General features: G+C 44.5%; 1 protein-coding gene across 1 annotated transcript; it reads left to right on the plus strand.

Moving 5' to 3' along the window:
• Positions 1 to 13,355: 13,355 nt before the first annotated feature.
• LOC122041301 (ribonuclease H2 subunit B-like) lies at positions 13,356 to 19,941 on the plus strand. The gene is made up of 11 exons (XM_042600940.1): positions 13,356 to 13,513; positions 14,017 to 14,091; positions 14,793 to 14,894; positions 15,107 to 15,183; positions 16,470 to 16,593; positions 17,672 to 17,736; positions 17,880 to 17,949; positions 18,464 to 18,539; positions 18,630 to 18,723; positions 18,809 to 18,966; positions 19,689 to 19,941. The coding sequence occupies exons 1-10, from the start codon at positions 13,465 to 13,467 to the stop codon at positions 18,932 to 18,934; spliced, it is 858 nt and encodes a 285-aa protein (XP_042456874.1). The 5' UTR covers positions 13,356 to 13,464; the 3' UTR covers positions 18,935 to 18,966; positions 19,689 to 19,941.
• The last annotated feature ends 450 nt before the right edge of the window (positions 19,942 to 20,391 follow it).

The raw sequence follows: 20,391 nt of genomic DNA on the forward strand, positions 1-20,391 counted from the left end.
AAAGGATCTACCCTCGCACAAACTAGCTTGGAGTTGAGGGGGCTCCAATGCACTTTTATGTGTGAGTTAGGTTAAGTCAAATTTTAAATTGTTCAAACTAATTTAATAAGATAATTAAATTAAGCTAAGTCAACTGAACATAAAATGTATTAAATCATTGAAACGATGGTTTAAGTTTGATTTATTTTCTCTATGAGTTTGAAAATGGTTCAAATTTAATTTGAACTTGATTGATTCGTTTAGATATTTGTTTGATTATTTAAATTTTAATATTTTAAATTTATTTAATTAATTAGTTAATTTGATATTATAAATTTATTTATTTATCTTGAGATTTTTTTAGTTTGTGAGTTTGATAAGAGTTTAATTGATAAACATAATTTATAAATTTTTATTCGATCCACCATGAATATTATGTATGAATAATTCATAATTTTTTTTTATGAACAAACGAGATATTTAGTTCATTTAGTTTAATGAGTTATTTCATCTTTAATTTACTCTATGTATATTGATCCGGCGGTAAGAACAGGGGACCCCCGTTCTGGGGAGTCAACGCCACGCGGAAGTCAAATGGCCAGGTGGCCGACCGGATATGGGTGGGTCAAACGTCCGGCCGGCTGACCGGTTTCTAACTGAAGGCGCCCCAGCAGGAAGCTGGGCCTCGGCGCTCATGGTACAGGATCGTAGGGCCGAGCGGAGGGCACGTTCGGCCGAAGACATGAGGTAACATACTGCTAACAGTCTCCACAAAGCACATTACCGAGAATCTCCCAAGTAGACCACTATAGGTGTCCGGCCGGACGTAAGGCAGAGCCTGGCCGGCCGGACACTCGGCCGGGAGCAAGGGGAAAAAGACAAGGGACATCTTTCTCTGACAGCAGACATGTTCTACGTTTAGGCCATACTCCAAATCTTACGACAGGGGGTTCAGCTGTCCCATCGAAGACGTGCTTGGACTATAGCAGTATGGGGTCAGGTAAGCTCACTGACAGGCCCTTACTGGGGTATGGGCTGAGGACACGTGTACACCTCGGTATGTGTGCACACGCTTCTCCCCAGCCCTATATAAAGGCCCTCATCATTCGCCGGAGGTACGCATTCTACGATTCTTGGAGCCACTTTCTTGTTGAGCTTTGCCTGACTTGAGCGTCGGAGGGTCGTCGTCGGGAACTCCTTCCCGGCCCGACTTCCTCGCAGGTTCGCCGGAGGACCGTACGACCGATCGGAGATCCACGTCAGCGACTCGGAGAGCGCCACGTGCCCAATGTCCGTTGATTCAACTTTCGGACAGGATCAATTTGGCGCCGTCTGTGGGAACGCTCCTGCATCCGATCGGAAGCAATGGACGAAGCTGGACAACAGCACTCGGTGATACTCTCCACGGAGGAACTCGACGCTCTGATCGAGACAAGAGCCGCCAAGCTTATGGAACAAAGACAAAAGTCACAAGCTGAGCGGACAGAACAGCAAGCAACATCAGCATCAGGAGGCCAAGCGGAAGCACCTCAGGCCACCGTTGCATTCCATCGGGCTCTATTCAGCACTCCTGAAGCCGCAGCAACTAATCGAGATCGGGGATCTTCTTCGGATGAAATGTTAAGACGAGACGACAAAAAAGGGAAAGCCCCCCGAGCGGGCGCATCGCCCGAGCGGATCAACCGCCAATTTTCAGAGGTTATTCTACGAGACCCTCTGCCCAAGCACTATGTGCCTCCGACGATCGGTGAATACAATGGAACCACCGACCAGGATAATCATTTGGGTAAGTTTGATAACACGGCAACCCTGCATCAATACACAGATGGGGTGAAGTGTCGGGTTTTCCTCACCACCCTCTCTGGATCGGCTCAACGGTGGTTTCGGAGACTGCCGGACGGATCTATCTCAAGTTTCAAAGACTTCCGAACGGCTTTCCTCCACCACTTCGTATGCAGTCGGCGCTATCAGAAGACTAGTGTCAGCCTGTTTGCCATCAAACAGGAAGCCCGCGAATCGCTCCGAGTCTACATCCAGCGGTTCAACAGAGTGGCCATGGATATTCCAACGGCCACCTCGGAGACCATGATGAATGCCTTCACACAAGGCCTCGTGGATGGGGATTTCTTCCGATCACTCATTCGGAAGCCGCCCCGAGACTACGACCACATGCTACACCGGGCCAACGAATACATCAACGTGGAGGAAGCCCAAGCGGCCCGGAAAAAAGAAACTCCGACCGAGCGGGCTCCTCCTGCCGAGCGAAAGCCGCACGCTGCTCATCAGCCACCCAGAGGACCGAGGGCCGAAGCAATCTGCTCCCCCCATGCTAGGTCCCACGTGCAAGAGGTAGCTGCCGCGCGGCCCAAGCCAAAGAAGAAATGGACCCCAATGTTCTACTCCTTCCACCGGACAGACACGCACAACACAAGGGATTGTCGGAGTCTTCCCTTGATCGCTCATCCCGTTCCCCGGAGTGGCGGTCGTCAATCGCCATCATCCGACAGGCGACAGAGAACTCATGAAGCCGATCGGACGCCAGCTGACAGGCGGCAACAACAGACTCCCGAGCGGCATCGCTCTCCGAGGCGGGAGAATCTCCGGATGTCTAGAGAACGGCCCCGACCGTCCGCTCGGGAAGAAGAAAATAGGAGTAATACTTCCCGAGGCGAGATCAACATCATAGTTGGTGGTCCGACCGGAGGAGATTCCAACCGAGCGAGGAAGGCGAGCGTCTGGCAGCTCCAGATCCATGCGGTCGGCTGCAGCCAGGAACGGGCGAGCGGACCCGAAATTAGTTTAGGGCCCAGGGACTTGGAAGGGGTTGAAGTTCCCCACGACAACGCTCTTCTCATCAAAGCGGTAATAGCCAATTACACTATTCACCGCGTTTTTATTGACACAGGAAGTTCGGTCAATATCATATTCATGAAGGCATTCGATCAACTGCAAATTGATCGAACCAAGCTGTTGCCCATGACAACCCCCCTTTACGGGTTTACGGGCAATGAAGTTCAGCCGGTCGGACAGATCCGGCTGGCCATATCGCTGGGAGAGGAGCCGCTCAGAAGGACGCGTACTGCAAACTTCGTCGTGGTAGACTCTCCGTCGGCATACAACGTCATATTGGGGTGACCAGCTCTCAGTGAATTCCGAGCGGTCGTTTCCACTTTCCACCAGAAGATCAAGTTCCCCGTCGAGGACAAAGTGGGAGAAGTACGAGGGGATCAACTGGCAGCTCGGCGATGTTACGTCGAGATGGTCCGAGCAGAAGCCAATGCCGCTCGGAAGACGCCCCGGATCTAGGTGAACGCTATCACTGAAAGCCATCCTCTTTGATTTATGAAGAAAAAAAGGAAGTGCAAATTCACCCGACCCGATCGGAGGCCACGACCTTCATCGCGTCCGATCTGGAGGCGAGCCAGAAGGAGGAAGTGATCCATTGCCTCCAGAGAAACCATGACATCTTCGTCTGGGCGACGCATGAGCTGCCCGGAATTTCACCAAGTATAGCGCAGCATGGGCCATGTCAAGCAGAGAAAGAGGGATTTCAGCGTCGAACAGAATGTCATCATCCGAGCGGAGGTGGAGAAACTTCTGGAGGCCGGCCACATACGCGTGGTCCAGTTCCCGAGCTGGCTGGCGAACGTAGTATTAGTCTCCAAGCCGGGCAACAAGTGGAGAGTATGCATAGATTTTCGGGATCTCAACAAACTTGCCCGAAAGACTTTTATCCACTGCCTCGGATCGATCAACTGGTGGACTCCACAGCTGGCTGCGAGCTGATATGTATGCTCGACGCTTACCAAGGCTATCATCAAGTGCCGCTCGCCCGTGAAGATCAAGAAAAAGTCAGCTTCGTTACAGCCGACGGCACCTATTGCTATAATGTGATGTCGTTCGGGTTGAAGAACGCGGGAGCCACATATCAGCGTCTGATGAACAAAGTGTTCAAGGAGTAGATCGGGCGAAATCTGGAAGTATACGTGGACGACATTCTCATCAAGTCCGTCCGAGCGGCCGATCTCTTTAAAGATATAGAGGAGACTTTCCGAACGCTGTGGAAATATGGCGTTAAGTTGAACCCACAGAAGTGCCTGTTCGGAGTAAAAGGAGGACATTTCTTGGGTTACATAGTGACCAAGCGGGGCATCAAAGCAAATCCCAGCAAAGTGAAAGCCTTACAAGATATGTCACCTCCAAGAAATCTGAGGGAAGTGCAGCGCTTGACCGGTCGGATAACTGCTCTGTCCAGATTCATCTCCAAGACTGCCGATCGGAGCCTGCCTTTTTTCAAAATCTTGCGCAAAGCCACCAAGTTTCATTGGGATGAAGAATGCGATCGGGCGTTCGAAGATCTGAAGACATATCTGAATTCTCTTCCGGTACTAGCCAAGCCAGTTACGGGTGAGCCACTTTGTATCTACTTGTCTTCAACCGAGCAAGCCGTCGGCTGGGCACTAGTAAGGGCGAGCGGAGAAGAGCTTGTATATTTTCTGAGCCATATTTTAAAAGATGCTGAATCTCGCTACACTGGGCTCGAGAAACTGGCTTTCGCTTTGGTCCTCGCCGCTCGACGCCTCCGTCCCTATTTCTTGGCTCATACTATCATCGTCCGGACGAACAGCCCATTGGGAAGAGTACTCTTAAATCCCGAAGCGTCCTGGCGGCTCATCAAATGAACAACGGAGTTGAGCGAATTCGACATCCAATACCAGCCCCGGTCGGTGATAAAGGCGCAGTCCTTGGCGGATTTTGTCACCGAAGTACAAAGGCCAGAACCCGAAGCCATGTGGAAGATATTTGTAGACGGATCATCTACTCGGCTCGGGAGCGGAGTTGGGATACTGTTGCTCTCCCCCCAAGGAGAAAAGATGCACTTATCCATTCGGCTGGATTACAAAGCTACAAACAATGAGGCAAAATATGAGGCCCTTATAGCCGGTTTACAGGCAGCTCGGCATGTGGGAGCCGGACGGGTGGCGCTGCATTCAGATTCTCAATTGGCCGCTCAGCAACTTTCTGGTACTTTTGAGATTAACAATGTGCGGCTCAAACTTTATGCTGAAGCCTTCGAAAAGCTCAAAGCCAATTTCAGAGAAGTCAATATCCAGAAGATACCCCGAGTGGAAAACCAAGCGGCCGATGAGTTGGCCAAACTCGCGAGCTCGATAACGCCAGTCGCCATCTAACAGCCAATTGAACAAGTATCTTTGGTGGCTCACGTCGATCGGATGGAGGGCCTCTCGTTTCCGAGCGACTGGAGGACACCCATCATGGAGTTTCTCCTCTCGGGTGCTACACCGTCCGATCAGGATGAGGCCCAGCTACTAAGGAGGAGAGTCGGTCGGTTCACGCTCATTGGAGATCAATTATACAAGAAGGCCTTCTCTCGCCCACTGTTGAAATGCGTGAGCTCGGAAGACGCGGCGTACATCCTCCAAGAAGTGCATCAAGGATCCTGCGGAGGACATCCGGGAAGACGATCGCTGGCTAAGAAAATCCTGCTGGCCGGATACTTCTGGCCAACTTTACAAGCAGACGTCGCTCGGACCGTCGCGACATGCCTTTCTTGTCAAAGGTATCATAATTTCTCTCACCGACCGGCAGAAGAAATGAAGGCAGCTACTGTGTCTTGTCCGTTCGACCAATGGGGAATGAATATTGTGGGTTCGTTTCCTATGACGACCGGACAGCGGAAATTTTTATTGGTGGCAGTTGATTATTTTTCCAAGTGGGTGGAGGCTGAGCCGCTATCCAAGATCACTGAGCAGATGGTCAAGAAATTTATCTGACAACATATCATCTGCCGGTTCGACATCCCTCGTTGACTTGTTTCCGACAACGGGCGGTAATTCACAGGAAAGTTGCTCGAAGATTGGTGCAAAAGCTATGGCATCGAACAACACTTCACGTCCGTGGCGTACCCCCAAAGCAATGGTCAAGCCGAAGTAGCCAATCGGGAAATTCTTCGTATTCTGCGCACTCGGCTCGACCACTTGGGAGGAAGCTGGGTGGATGAAGTGTCTGGCGTCTTATGGGCCATCCGCACGACCCCAAAGGAAGGAACAGGCGTCACGCCTTTCCATCTGGTGTACGGCGGCAAAGCGGTGATTCCTGTCGAAGTCGGCGTCGAGGCCATCCGGATCCAAAATTATGATGATGACAACGCCGAGCGAAGGAACATGGAGCTGGATTTGGTCGATGAGGAGCGAGCCAAGGCGTCCGTCCGGCTGATGGCGTACCGGCAACGGATGAAGCAAAACTACAATCGGCGCGTAATCCCCAGATCATTCCAGGTAGGCGACCTGGTCTGGAAGAAAGTAAAGCCGGTCGGCGACGTCGGCAAACTGGAGGCTCCTTGGGCAGGCCCCTTCAAAATCATCGAAAAGCTCCGCTCGGGTGCTTATTATTTGGAGGATGAAGACGGGTGACAGCTGGACCGACCGTGGAGCGTGAATCATCTCCAACCTTATCGAGCTGGGTGAAAGGTGCACTGATGTAACTCGCTTTTGTGTATATTTTGGTCGCCTATGTACTTGTAATGCAGGCAGCAAAAATGATAAAAAGGATGACAAATAGCTTCGCCGAACGGCGGTGTGCCGACGTCTATAAATCATCCGAGCGGAAGACCGTCGAGCTCCGACGTTAAATATCGAGAGACGAGCCGGCGTCTATAAATCATCTGAGCGGAAGATCGTTGAGCTCCGACGTTAAATATCGAGAGATGAACCAGCGTCTATAATCATCCGCGCGGAAGACCGTCGAGCTCCGACGTTAAATATCGAGAGACGAGCCGACGTCTATAAATCATCCAAGCGGAAGACCGTCGAGCTCCGATGTTAAATATCGAGAGACGAGCCGACGTCTATAAATCATCCGAGCGGAAGACCGTCGAGCTCCGACGTTAAATATCGAGAGACGAGCCGGCGTCTATAAATCATCCGAGCGGAAGACCGTCGAGCTCCGACGATAAATATCAGGAAGCAGAAATGAATTGAAAGGATGGCTAGTGCGTTTATCGAGAGGCTGTGTTAAACATCAGCGGAAGACCGTCGAGCTCCGACGTTAAATATCGAGAGACGAGCCGGCGTCTATAAATCATCCGAGCGGAAGACCGTCGAGCTCCGACGTTAAATATCGAGAGACGAGCCGGCGTCTATAAATCATCCGAGCGGAAGACCGTCGAGCTCCGACGATAAATATCGAGAGATGAGTCGGCGTCTATAAATCATCCGAGCGGAAGACCGTCGAGCTCCAACGTTAAATATCGAGAGATGAGCCGACGTCTATAAATCATCCGAGCGGACGAGGCCAATAAAAAGGATGCAATTGTCCAAGAAACTCGCCGTCAATATCGTTCGATTGTCTCTACGTTCCGCTCGGCCTAGTACCCAAAGGTACTTCATCGGTGTCTAGCGAGCGATCTCTGCTATTAAAGCGGAATGTTGCGTATTCGAAATATTACATATTTAGCCGAGCGGAAGGGCAACGCCAAATACTTCGTAAAAGTCCCTTTCGAATACCAGAGATGTGATAATAGGCGAGCGGACAACACACATTAACTAGCAAAAGGACAAAGTACGCGAAAGGAAAATATTGCATTAAAATTAAAACTTTAGGCCGAGCAACCTAAGTACAAAAAAAGATATTTTTTTGGCCTAGCGGCCTAACTACATATAAAGACGTCTACTCAATGTAATCATAAAGGTCCTTGGGAATGTTTTCCAGGAGCGACACTTGATCGTCGGCCGAAATAGTAGTGGACTCCGGAAGAAGACCCTTAGACTTCAGATACGTGGTGGTGGCGGTCATAGCCAAGTCGAAGGCTGTGTACATCCGCTTGCAGATTTTCTCCGAGAATTCAGGCGAGCGGATGTAGCTCTGTCTTAGGGCAGCGACCCGACTCGGCTCGACCTCTTGATATTCTTTGAGGGCCGCCTGGGAGGCAGTAAGGGAATCCTTCAGATTTTGAAGCTTATCCGCGTCGGCCGAGCGACCCGCCTTCTCTCTATCAAGCTGCTCCATCAGCTCCTTTATCTTCAGCTCCAGGCCCCGAGCCTCCACGTTCTTCTTCTCCAAGTCGGAAATGACCGTGTTTTTTCGAGTGGTGGCCAAGGTTATTTTTGTGTCGAGCGACTTGACTTGTCGCTCGGACTCGGCCAAGGCATGGGCCTGATCGGCCGTCTTTTTCTGCTCGACCGCCAGTAAATCTTAAGCTTTCTTCAGCTCCTTTTGCAGCTCAGAATAGGAGGGGCCTTTAGAGCCGGACGGACCGACGGCCGCCTTCAGTTGCCTTAGTTCTTCATCTACCAAGGCCAGGCGGTTGGAGACAGCAATCTCCTCCACCCATCTCTGACAAAAGAAATAAGAAGTTGTTATGGGCCGATCGGAAGGAATGCATACAAAACTCAGAGAAAATAAACTTACCCCCGTGGCCTGCTGCATATGGCTATTGGCCAAATTTCGGAGGGGGATGAGCGCGACGCGTGCCCGAGCGTCGGCCCACATCTCAGCTAGTGGGCCCTTCAAAGTGATGGTATGCTCGGGCACTGTCGGTTGGTCGGCCTCTGGCAGCAGTTCTTTAGTTGGAAGATGAAGAGTCACTCGTATTGTGTGGCCATGACCTGGAGTCGTCCGACCGGCATCCGGAAGAGGATCAGAGGCTGGCGCCGAAAACTGAGAGTGGATGGTTGAACGCCTGACTGGTTGAGAGGGCGGAAGGGTGCTGACTGGAACGGCTTCAATAGGGGCCTCCGGCTCGTCCCATTCCGAAGGAGTCCGATCGGACGAAATGGCTTTCATCTCTGGAGCCTTTCCGCGAGCACTTGCAGTGGCTCGGGCGGAGGGTTGAACAGCAGACGTGGCTGAGCGGACGGGAGTCTCCACTCGGCGCCTTTTCGGGTGAGGCTGCTCTTCTTCTAGAGCTGAGCCGTCACCCCGAGCGGAGGGCTCTTGGCTGAGGGTTGCCCCAGCCGCTGGCTCTGGGAGAGAAGCCTGAGCGGCCGACTCCCCGGCATGTGTCCCGCTCTCTTCTTCGTGCGAGTCGACCGGCTGGATGCCGAGCGCCTCCATCTCTTTTGCTGCCGCGGCTTCGAGCGCCGCCGCCTTTCTCTTCAGAATGTCGGCCATTACCGACTCCATGACGATGTCCGCTGCAAAGGAAAGGAGAAAAATCAGTTAGCAATCAAAGCAAACGCCCAAGTAAAATTCTTACCGAAGCTGGTCAGAAGAGGAGTCCGTATGGGACTCAGACCGAAGATGTACATCACTCCTTCGTGAAGAAGTTTATTGATGTCGAGCCGTAGACCGGGTAGCATGTTTGCAGCATGGAGGTAGTCCGGTCGAGTCTTGAATTTCTTCAGCTCAGGAGTGGGGGGTAGGTCGACCTGCCACTTGGTCCGGAAATTGGCCTGATCGGGCATACTGATATAGAAAAAAATACTCCTTCCAATGTTTATTGGAAGAAGACAGCTTATTAAAGAAGACTAGGCCGGGCCGAGCTTGGAACATGAAAGTGCTCGGCTCGGACTGCTTGGGGTAATATAAATAAAAAAAGACGTCCGGTCGGAGGAGGATGTTGTGGATTTTGAACAAAACAACAACCCCACAGAGAAGGCGAAAAGTGTTGGGTACTAGACTGTCGAGCGAAACACCGAAAAAGTTACAAACATCTATAATGAAAGGATGTACAGGGAAACGCAGACCAGCAGTAAACTGGTCGCGGAAGACACAGAAAGCTCCGCGCGGCGGCCTGTGTGGCCGAGCGGAGGGACCGACCAAAAGAAGTTCAAAATTATTGGGGATTTCAAAATTGTCTATCAGAACATCAAAGTCACGCTGGTCGAATCGGGACTGCATGGTAGTGTACCATGGGCCGAGGGACTGGTCTTCAGGATGAGAAGAACTAGCTATGATCTGAGCGGGAGAAATCAAAAAGGCAGAAAGATAGAAGAAAGACGACAGCAAGCGAAAAGAGTACCCTGGAAGCGAAAACTGGGGAAAGAAATGCAAAGAAAGCACCGGAAACGAGAAAGAAAAGAAGAGAATCTTACGAGAAAAAGAAGGATCGAAGGAAGAATACCTGGGATCGACGGAAGCAGGAGAATACGATCGCCGGAGCTCTAGAACGCGAGGGATAACTTGGAGCACACGAAAGAAGGGGTAAGGCGACGGAGGAGAAAACGAAGATTTTATAGGGCGGAGGCCGGGCGGCCTCCACCGTTGGATCCAGGTCACGGGAATCAAAGCGTGCATCGCACCGTCCATTTCGAACCGCTTTGATCCTATCAAAGCACCACGCCGCCGCCGTCGTACGATGACGACAGTGCGCCACGTGGCATTCAACCATTCGAAGCATTTAATGAGCGCATGCTCAGCCTTAATGTCGAAGATTGGCACAGATTACGAGGAGGTTCAAGAAATGTGGCTGTTGACTAACCTTAAGGCCATCCCTGTGGTAGGCCGAGCGGAGGATAATGCCACGCAGGCGCCGCCCAGCTAGACTCGCAGTCCAGTCAGTCGGACTAATCGCCTCCTTCGATTAGACTTGAAGGGGAGGCAAGTGATCCGGCGGTAAAAACAGGGGGCCCCCGTTCTGGGGAGTCAATGCCACGCGGAAGTCAAATGGCCAGGTGGCCGACCGGATATGGGTGGGTCGAACGCCCGGCCGGCTGACCGGTTTCTAACTGAAGGCGCCCCAGCAGGAAGCTGGGCCCCGGCGCTCATGGTACAGGATCGTAGGGCCGAGCGGAGGGCACGCTCGGCCGAAGACATGAGGTAGCATACTGCTAACAGTCTCCACAAAGCACATTACCGAGAATCTCCCAAGTAGACCACTATAGGTGTCCGGCCGGACGTAAGGCAGAGCCTGGCCGGCCGGACGCTCGGCCGGGAGCAAGGGGAAAAAGACAAGGGACATCTTTCTCTGACAGCAGGCATATTCTACGTTTAGGCCATACTCCAAATCTTACGACAGGGGGTTCAGCTGTCCCATCGAAGACGTGCTTGGACTGTAGCAGTATGGGGTCAGGTAAGCTCACTGACAGACCCTTACTGGGGTATGGGCTGAGGACACGTGTACACCTCGGTATGTGTGCACCTGCTTCTCCCCAGCCCTATATAAAGGTCCTCATCCTTCGCCGGAGGTACGCATTCTACGATTCTTGGAGCCACTTTCTTATTGAGCTTTGCCTGACTTGAGCGTCGGAGGGTCGTCGTCGGGAACTCCTTCCTGGCTCGAATTCCTCGCAGGTTCGCCGGAGGACCGTACGACCGGTCGGAGATCCACGTCAGCGACTCGGAGAGCGCCACGTGCCCAGCGTCCGTTGATTCAGCTTTCGGACAGGATCATATACGAAGAAGGTAAATAAATTCTTACCGAGTTAAATATTAACCTTACACATAAAAATTTGATTCAATTATAGTCAATCCATGATTGCACTTTTCGATAAATATTAATATATATCTTCATCATTCATCCTACTCTTATACATCATTGTTAGGTGCAAAATGATAAACATAGATGTAGACAATAGTTACTAGTTAGAAAAGATAAAAAATTAAAATAAAAAATCATTCAATTAAATACGTTCCAAAGCAAACAATAATATAATATTAAGATAATACATTACTAAATTAGTAATGAGTATTTGATTGAAAATTCAAACAAATCATTTTTTTTCAAATCAAACAGATCAAATTCTCGATAAAACTAAAAGAAAATAAATGAATAAAAATATCAGTTAATTCAGTTTTTATCAAATTAATTATTTTTTTCCAAAAGAAAAAGAAAAATCTATTGCATTTGGAGATTCCGAACTCATCTCGAAGAGGAAGTGAAATCAAATTATAGTTGGTCATAAATTGCTTTGCTGTAATTTTCTTTCATAAAGCAACAAGACTAAATTAAGCCCTCAACTATTTCCATTTTCCTTGTGCTGCTTTGCACTCCACATACACACTTCAAAAATGGTAAACACTTAGCTATCATCTCTTTGCTCTTGAAGAACAAGAGGGAAGCCCTGTCAATTTGTTGAGCATTTGCTACTATTTATACTCTTCCGATAGCATACTGTTGTTGAATAAGTGTGAATAGAGAAGAGGAGGAAGAGAAAAAATTCTATTGTGCATGAGGCTTTAGTCACATATTGAGAGTTTCTTAGCATCTTTGTTGGTTTATATTGATTCACATACATTGAGAATGTGAACAAATACATGGGGAGAGACTCTTTCTCACGTGTGGGTGCGCAGGGGGGGGTGCAAATCCAGGGTCCGAATTACACTGAACCAAGTTGACTCGTGCGCGAGCACGACCTGCGCATACGAATGTCGGACCGGTCGGGACAAAATTTGCCCAAGCGGAGTAACCAACATGCTGGGATTGAGTAATCTGAGTAATGATCACTAATGCTGTCCTTTGGTCTTGAGCTCCTATATAAGGAGACTGCAGACTCAATTCGCTGTGACTACCAGTACTTGGTGGAGTTCACGGTCGATCGTTGTATTCTGGGAAACAGACGAAACCTCGAAGCACAGGCGGAGGTGGGCGAATCTGTTTCAAGGAAACTGCTCAGACATCGATCAGCTTGCCCGGGCGGAATTTTCGCTCGACCTTACTGTCTGGTCTGCTGCTCAGACCTGCCTTGCTCTTCTGCTCTGCAGACCTGCTCTATCGCTCTGCAGACCTGCCCTGTCGCTCAGCTCTGCTGCATTACGGAAACCAGTCTCTGCTGACAGCCTGAGATTATCTGCTCAGGTCATTTCGACTGTTAGTTGAATTTAAATTCCGTATAAATTTTAAATTCAACTAAGTCCTCTAAAATCTCCGACAACAGATTGTTTGGTTTCTTACAATTGCATATCTAAACACTTTTTTTTCGGGTCGTTGATAACCATCGTTCCCACCTACTATAGTCTACCATGTCCTCAGCAACCTTGAAGTCTCCTTCTCAATCGATATTCCCTTGTGATCCCTTACGAATGATTCTAACTCTCCGGAACTTTAGAAATCAAGCAAGCACAAGCTCATCTTCTTGCCAATTACTCGCTCGCCTCATCGGCATGAGAACAAGGGAGCTCTGAGGGTTGTCAGCAACGATCTAACGACGACGAGAGTGACAAGTAAGAAGGGAGGGGATTCAAGAAAAGCATTGGAACGAAAGGATGAAATTAGAAAGGGAATCGGGAGAGAAGACGCTTTGACTTATACACTCCTAGTCAGTTATCGTCGTGGACTTAAATGCATAAAAATCTGACTTGTCAAATTTTGAAGGGTAACTAGGCGGGAATCTGACGTCATCAATCTAATTTTATAATTAATTAGGTAAATTTGGGCTCGGCCCAATTGCATAGCCAGCCCAATTTTGATCGATATCCCGCCATGGGGATTCTGGTGTCATCGCCGGAGCATCTCCGTCTCTCGTCTCTCGTCTCTCGTCTCTCGTCTCGTAGGGTTTCCGAATCAGGAGCAACCAAGGAAGGCGCATGGCTTGGTGTGAAGGATTGGTGGCTCCCCGTCTCCTCATCTCCCCCTGTAAGCACGCTTTTCCGCCTCTACCTTTTGTATTGCCCTTGCGTGACCTGAGTTTCTCTTCCATTTCGGTGCATCCGCCAAAGGTCCCACCTTTTCCCTTCTATTCCTCCTTATTTCTTTCCCAGTATCGGCGTTTGTGTGGTAATACCTAAATCCAAATGGTATTAGTGAACCGTGGAGGCGAATCCAAAGAAATTGTACGATTTGCTGGGTTAGGGTGGGATGCAGTGTTGAACCCTCCCTATGCTGTTAGTCTTATTATAATTTTTCTAAATGTGATTGAAACGCTTTACTTTGTCAAGTTTTATATTATAGTTTTGACAGTTTTATATTATAGTTTACGTTCCTGCAAACCTACATGGGATTTCGGGCTTGGAGTTGGAGGTAGTCAGTTTCGAGTGCACCAAACGTCCCACATACCATGTTTTTATCTCCGCATTACACGGGATGCGTCATGTTGCTGCCTATAGCGAGCAGTTAAATTTTGATTTTATTATATGCAGTGCCTTCTATTTCAAATCAAAGGGGACATGCAAATCTAGAAGGAAATATATTAGCTCTTCGTCATCCACAATCAGGTAAGTTTGATGACAATCAGGTAAGTTTGGTGTTTTCTTTCTTAGTCATATCATTATGATACCTATTTTATATTGTTCTTTTTGAGTTTGCCATAATTTTTTTTTCTATCGATGAGCACATCTATATAAAATTGAAATCAATAGCTCCCTTCTAAAAGAGTCTTTTACCGTAAAGTACATCAACACCCTTGATCATTGTCCACTTCTCCTATAGTTCCTTTGGGGGCAGTATAATACTCAACTAACTGGTTGGCTTGGATAGAACTGGTCCCTAAAATTTTAAATTTGCAATCTGAAAACTGAAAGTTTTCAATCTTTGTCGATTTATTTTGAGGTTCATGTTTATTTAATTTGGATTGTATTAAAGAGAAGTATTTTTTTTTTTCAGTCCGGACCTTTGCCAAATCTTGATTTGAGTATGCATGAACAAATCTTTGTAACAATAATACATGTGCATACAATCATTAGCCTAAATAATAAACTTCCACAACCGAATTTTCTTACAACAACAACCGAGTCTTATCCCACTAGGCAGGGTTGGTGAAAACTGAATTTTTTTGTTATTGAGATAATCTAAAAACTCAATTTTCGAATTCCAAATTGCTAAGTTCACTCATAATTCTTTGGAGTTTGGACCAATAAATTTTTTCCTGTGGAACTGTAGAAGCATGTCTACTTCTAACTTCTAGATAGTGTAACAGGTAAACCAACAAATTATATCCTCAATGAAGGTTCTCTTCATGAATTGCACTGGTTCAAGCAGTCTTATGGCTCATGGTTTCTTGGAGACTATGTTTGTGAAGGTAAGTTAACAGAGATTATATCCATATATTTCAAGGTATTTTTTGGCCATCAAAGTGAAGATTCTATACCATGTTCTTGTTGAATGCAAGTGTTAGTTGACCTTTGCATTTGGAAATCTGACTGGCTGTGAATTGCACTGTGACTTAGAAAACAAAAAAAATACACTTAATATGATTACTTGCAATTTGACATTCCCTTTATATTGTAACAGATGGCAGCTTGTATGTCAGCACCCCAGTTGACCCTGTATTTGTACTTTTGCCAATCTTTGAGGAAGCTCGTATGAAGGTATCTATGTTTGGAGATTTTTTTTTTTAAAATAAAAAATATTCTTGCATTTCTTGTGTTTATGTAATCATACAAACTTATATACTTGACAAATAATATTTCTTATTGCAACCAATTCATTCCTGAAATCTAGTAAATTTAAAGATGCTTATGCAAATCCAACCTAGAGAATCTTTAGGCACTATAACTATTTTTAATTATTGGTTATTTTCAAGATTGACCAAATAGCAAATAGATGCACCTTTATTTGATCTTCGGCGATGGAGAATGATATAATTGTGTTTCAGTAAGTGTATACAAAAGAGTGAGAAGAGGTTAATCTCTAGAATCTCTATCATTTTATAGTCATTTATCCTAAGTTTGTTTTGACAAAAGAGTATAAGATTTTTTTTTTCCTTGATTTTGATTCCATACAATTGAAGGGGAGCCTTGGCGCAACGGTAAAGTTGTTGTCATGTGACCTAGAGGCCATGGGTTCGAGTCTCAGAACCAACATCTTGCAAAGTCGGGTAAGGTTGTGTACAATAGATCCTTCCCGGACCACGCATTGGCGAGAGCTTCGTGCAACCCTTTTGATTCCATACAATTGGCATTGGTGTCATGCTATGCATTTTATGTAGCAGAAGGTTGCTATGCATTCCTTGCGCTGTAATTTGCTGTGTCCTTTCACCTTATACAGTTTTGTGGTGCAGACACTTCTACTGGATAATTATTGCCTTGTCTGGTGCCCTATTGGGATTACGTTTCATTATTGATCTTCTTTTTGTCACCATGCGCCACCAACTTGTAGGTGCAATTGTGTTAGGAAGTGTGTCCATGTAAATTTGTATGTCACACCTATTGATGAGAACAATTTTTGGGTGGAAATATACATCTATTTCATCCTTATCCAGTTCATTTCCTAGTTTTCTTTTGGCAAACACATATTTGTTGCTGTTTGTTTTTTCTTATAGAGCATTTATTGGATTTGCTTGTTTCATTTTTCATACATCAAATTTGTTCCTTGTAATGCATACATCAGTTTGGAATGCTCTTCAACCTACCCAAGATTTTTTGAATAGCAAAGCAGGAACTTTGGTTGAACCCCTGCTATGCACCAATTTATTTATAGACGACCTAGCATATGGCAAGGTTGTCCATTCTTTTGTTAGTTGTATCCTCCTATATTCGCTGTTATATATATATATATATATATATATATATATATATATATATATATATATATATATATATATATATATATATGAATTAATATTACATGACTGATCATAGTTTTTTATATGTAGAAAGAAAACGATCAAGGAATGTACAGGCAATTAGACGAAATATTATATGTGGAAGGTTATCCTGGCTATCAACACCTGTTATCCATGACAAAAGATACCATGAAGATAGTTTGTGAAGTAAAAGGTAGTGTATATACCTTTTTGCTTATAGCTTGCACTGTGAAAGGATTTGTATTAGATGTTCACAATTTAGTATGCACTAATTTGCTATATTCAATTCATTGGAGTTTGTTCAACTGCTTGGATTTCATTAATTAAAAGTCCATTTTCTTAACTTCATAACTGACTATATTGAAAGAAGTCTGTCAAAATAATTCTATGCATTATTTTATATGAAAATTGATTAGCTTTGGTTATTCACAGTTTTCTTCTCAAGTACATCTGAAACCATGTATGTTATTATTACATGACAAAATGGTAACATGACACTTATTGCTAAAACACTTATTAAAAAAATAGTGAAACCATATCAGTGAAGGTATACCTCAACCGCTTATTATTAAACTTGAATATACTGATCAGCTCCTTACCTCAAAGCTTATCATATTGAAAATTGCACACTTTTATGGTTGTGAATCTTTTCATGTTCAAGAGACATAAGCTTGAATAGTTGACTGAATTGCAAGAGAACACGAGGAAAATGGTCTTCATATAAACATGTGAATGAAGGTCCTTTAGACAAGGACTATAGAAGAACAATAGAGGGAAACCAAGATCCCAACTCATGATTTGTGCTTTGGTACTATGTAAGTATTGTTGGGTAATTGCATATCTCAAAAGCTTAAGCTGGTACAATGGAGTTCACCAAATGCATTTTTGATTTATTCATAGGTGACTGCTTGCTACAGAATGCCATCTAAACTGCTAATCCTATATGAAAACTGAATGAACAAGGTTTTACTTGCTTCTCTAGAGGAAGTTGTTATTCCTTTTATTTTATTGTTATCCTTTTATTATGGCTCACTTTGAATACTTATGGCTTGTATTTTGTTGTCATGCTGCAAGTGAGTCCTCTTTCCATGCTTAAATATTCATTCCAATGACAGCATTTTGTATCAGCACATCCCTGCAAAGGATTGTGCCACTGAGATGCTAGACAACATTCATAATAGAAAACCCACCAGCATTCTTCTATCATATTATTTTTGTAATGAAAGAGAAGATTCTACATTGTTATTGACATAACTCATTCTTTGCTGTAGAAATTGGATCTTTGCAGTACTTCAGACTTGATAATTCTAAGGTTCTAACCTGGTTGTGCTGCAAGGTGTGCTTTCATCTACTTCCAGTTCTATTACCTCCTTGATTCCAGGTCATTAAATTGCATATGCACAGATGCTTTCTTCCAAGTCTTCGGAAGATCAAGAAATACCAGTGAAAACCTCATATATTTTTGTACTTTTCTTGCAGGTACAAAATTTAAAATCAACATTTTTGAAATTGGATAAAAATTATTCTGCTCAAGAAGAAAGGGAAACATGTACGGAACTCTCTTATATTTTAATCAATACACAAATCTGACAGTTATTAGGGAGTTATGCAGGGTTTCTATAATATGGAATACCTTATGAAACAGTACGAAGGGAAAATAAGGGTGTAACTCTAGAAATTTTTTTACCTTCTGTGTTAACGATATATAAGATTATAATACAAGATCTTAGCTTCATTAAAAGAACACGGATCCCTGTTCTTACATATATAGAGTTCAATATATATCTAGGATTTACAATCTCTTTTTCCCAAACCCCATATAATATATTCATTCCAAATACATTGGTCTATGGTGGATCTATTCCCTATATGAACTCTTTCAATCAGAATCAACTACAACTATAAATGTGACACATGTTTTTCAGACAGCCGTTTTATTCCAAAGGCCTGATTCTAATGTTGAATGCCTATAGTGATGTTATTGTTGTAAACTTCTTCTCGTTTCAAGAAATTTATGCAAACATAGCCTGGTTTAACATATGTTTGATGCTCTTATCTCACAGTGAAGGATGCCGTCTCAATCTTAGGGGAATACGTGACAGATAAGCCTTGGTTGACCCTTCTTTGCAATCACTTGCAGTAAGACTGCTGCTTTAGAAACAACCTAATTGTGTCACCTAATATGCTCATCATCTGTGTGATTGTTCCTGTTTTGGTATTTGTTTGCAGGTTGGAGAAAGGAGAAACACACAAGGAAGAAATACAAGCTGAGACAAGCCAGAATTTACCAGAAAGCAATTTAGCATCCTCTCATGCTTTTCAGGTATTTGTCGAAGGCTATACAAACAACCTGCTTATATCTTCCATCTTCTGATTGATCGATGCATTATTTGGATGCTTGTTCCCAGAGTAAGGTGGTGAATGGGAGCAGCATGGTGAGTACCAAAAGACAACCAAAGAAAATGAAGACAGAAACAAATTCAAAGAACATCAGAGATATGTTTCAGAAGGCCACAAGAAAGGGGACATCTTGAACCTACGGATTTATCAACTTGCCTTCCTCACAGTATGATTATTTCTCCCCTGTTTTATTGTTTGGTGCTCTAAACTCTCTTGAGTTCTTGTCCTCTAGCATGCAATTTAATCCAATCGAAAGTTTGGTAGTACACTACGTTTTGTGTTCTTGGTTGATTCCACCGAAAATCAAGTCTTTGATTGTACCTAACTATTACCAGATTCAATCAACCTGCAACAAAGTCAGGGCAATCTAGGCCTGATTTTTAGAACTTTGAAATCTAGCAACCAGTTTTGTTTAGTTCTTGGTTACTATCAAGAATGGCAGTAGAACACTGAGGTCTGCTCTAGTTCGCCTAATGTTACTATGGAATCAACTCTAGAATACAATGAAATAAATCATTCCATTCCTGCATTTGACTGTGCAATGGGATGATCCGCTGGATGTTCGGCTCATCTAACTCATCTAATTCTCCCATCTAGTTTACTTTCTTAGTTTGTCCACTCCACAAGGTCCATTCACTTAGCCTTGTCTCCATTCGACCAATTTGTTATGCTTGGTGTTTTAGCATCTTTAGCCCATCCAATTTGTGCCTTTGAATTAATCACTTAGAATGTGAGATTATTCTTCGTTCCAAAAAGAAAGTAACAAGGTTATAGACTTTTTGTAATAGCATTATTACAGAGATTTAAAATCTCCCATACTGATTATTATTATTATTATTATTATTATTTCATTAGATTAAATAAAATATTAATGATTTCTCATTGCAGGAACAACAAAATGGTTTCAGCTTCCATCATCTCACAGCGTTCATTAGGTGGATTGTAATGGCATAAACCCTAAACCCTAGACAAACCAGCTGAACTTTCACCATCTTAATCATGTGAGGGATCCTGAAAGCCTGCCATGCTACTCGGCTTAATAAATTCTGCAAGTCTTTTGTTTCCATCTTTAATTATGAGGTTTGTACGATCTTACTGTGCCATCTAATCTCCATTAATTATATAGTTATCATCATCATCATAATTTATGTCAATATTTAATTATGTAAAATAAAGATATTAGTATATGTTTCAAAATGAATTGAATCTTAAATTTGTTAATTTTTTTTATATATTTTAAATAAGAGCTTGCAATTAGAGTAATTTACTACGATCAAAATATGCACTTATTTTTATATTGTACTTTTAACAAATAAAAAAGAAATCAAAACTTAGAACTTTGAATGATAAACTATTATATTATTTAGTGATATAATTGTTAATTAGTAGCTATGATTTTTAGTGAGAAATCCAATTAATATTATTATTAATAGTCTTAATTATATGACTTAGGCCGCCTAATCTAATAATAAATTTATTATCACTAAAGCCTTTAATGATAAACTATCAAGTTTTAGTTATAATTGTTTTGTATAATAGTACAACCACCATTAGACCTCACATGTCACTATTATTTTGTACGAGTCCTAGC

Source organism: Zingiber officinale, chromosome 2A (assembly GCF_018446385.1).
Source record: "Zingiber officinale cultivar Zhangliang chromosome 2A, Zo_v1.1, whole genome shotgun sequence".
NCBI classification, from domain to species: Eukaryota; Viridiplantae; Streptophyta; class Magnoliopsida; order Zingiberales; family Zingiberaceae; genus Zingiber; species Zingiber officinale.

Bases quoted from the DNA above. Each gene is read 5' to 3' on its own strand.
- LOC122041301 (XM_042600940.1), top strand. From the start codon at position 13,465: ATGGCTTGGTGTGAAGGATTGGTGGCTCCCCGTCTCCTCATCTCCCCC. The intron at 17,737-17,879 runs GTGTGCTTTCAT...CTTTTCTTGCAG, and splicing joins TAACCTGGTTGTGCTGCAAG to GTACAAAATTTAAAATCAAC. The intron at 18,540-18,629 runs GTAAGACTGCTG...ATTTGTTTGCAG, and splicing joins CTTCTTTGCAATCACTTGCA to GTTGGAGAAAGGAGAAACAC.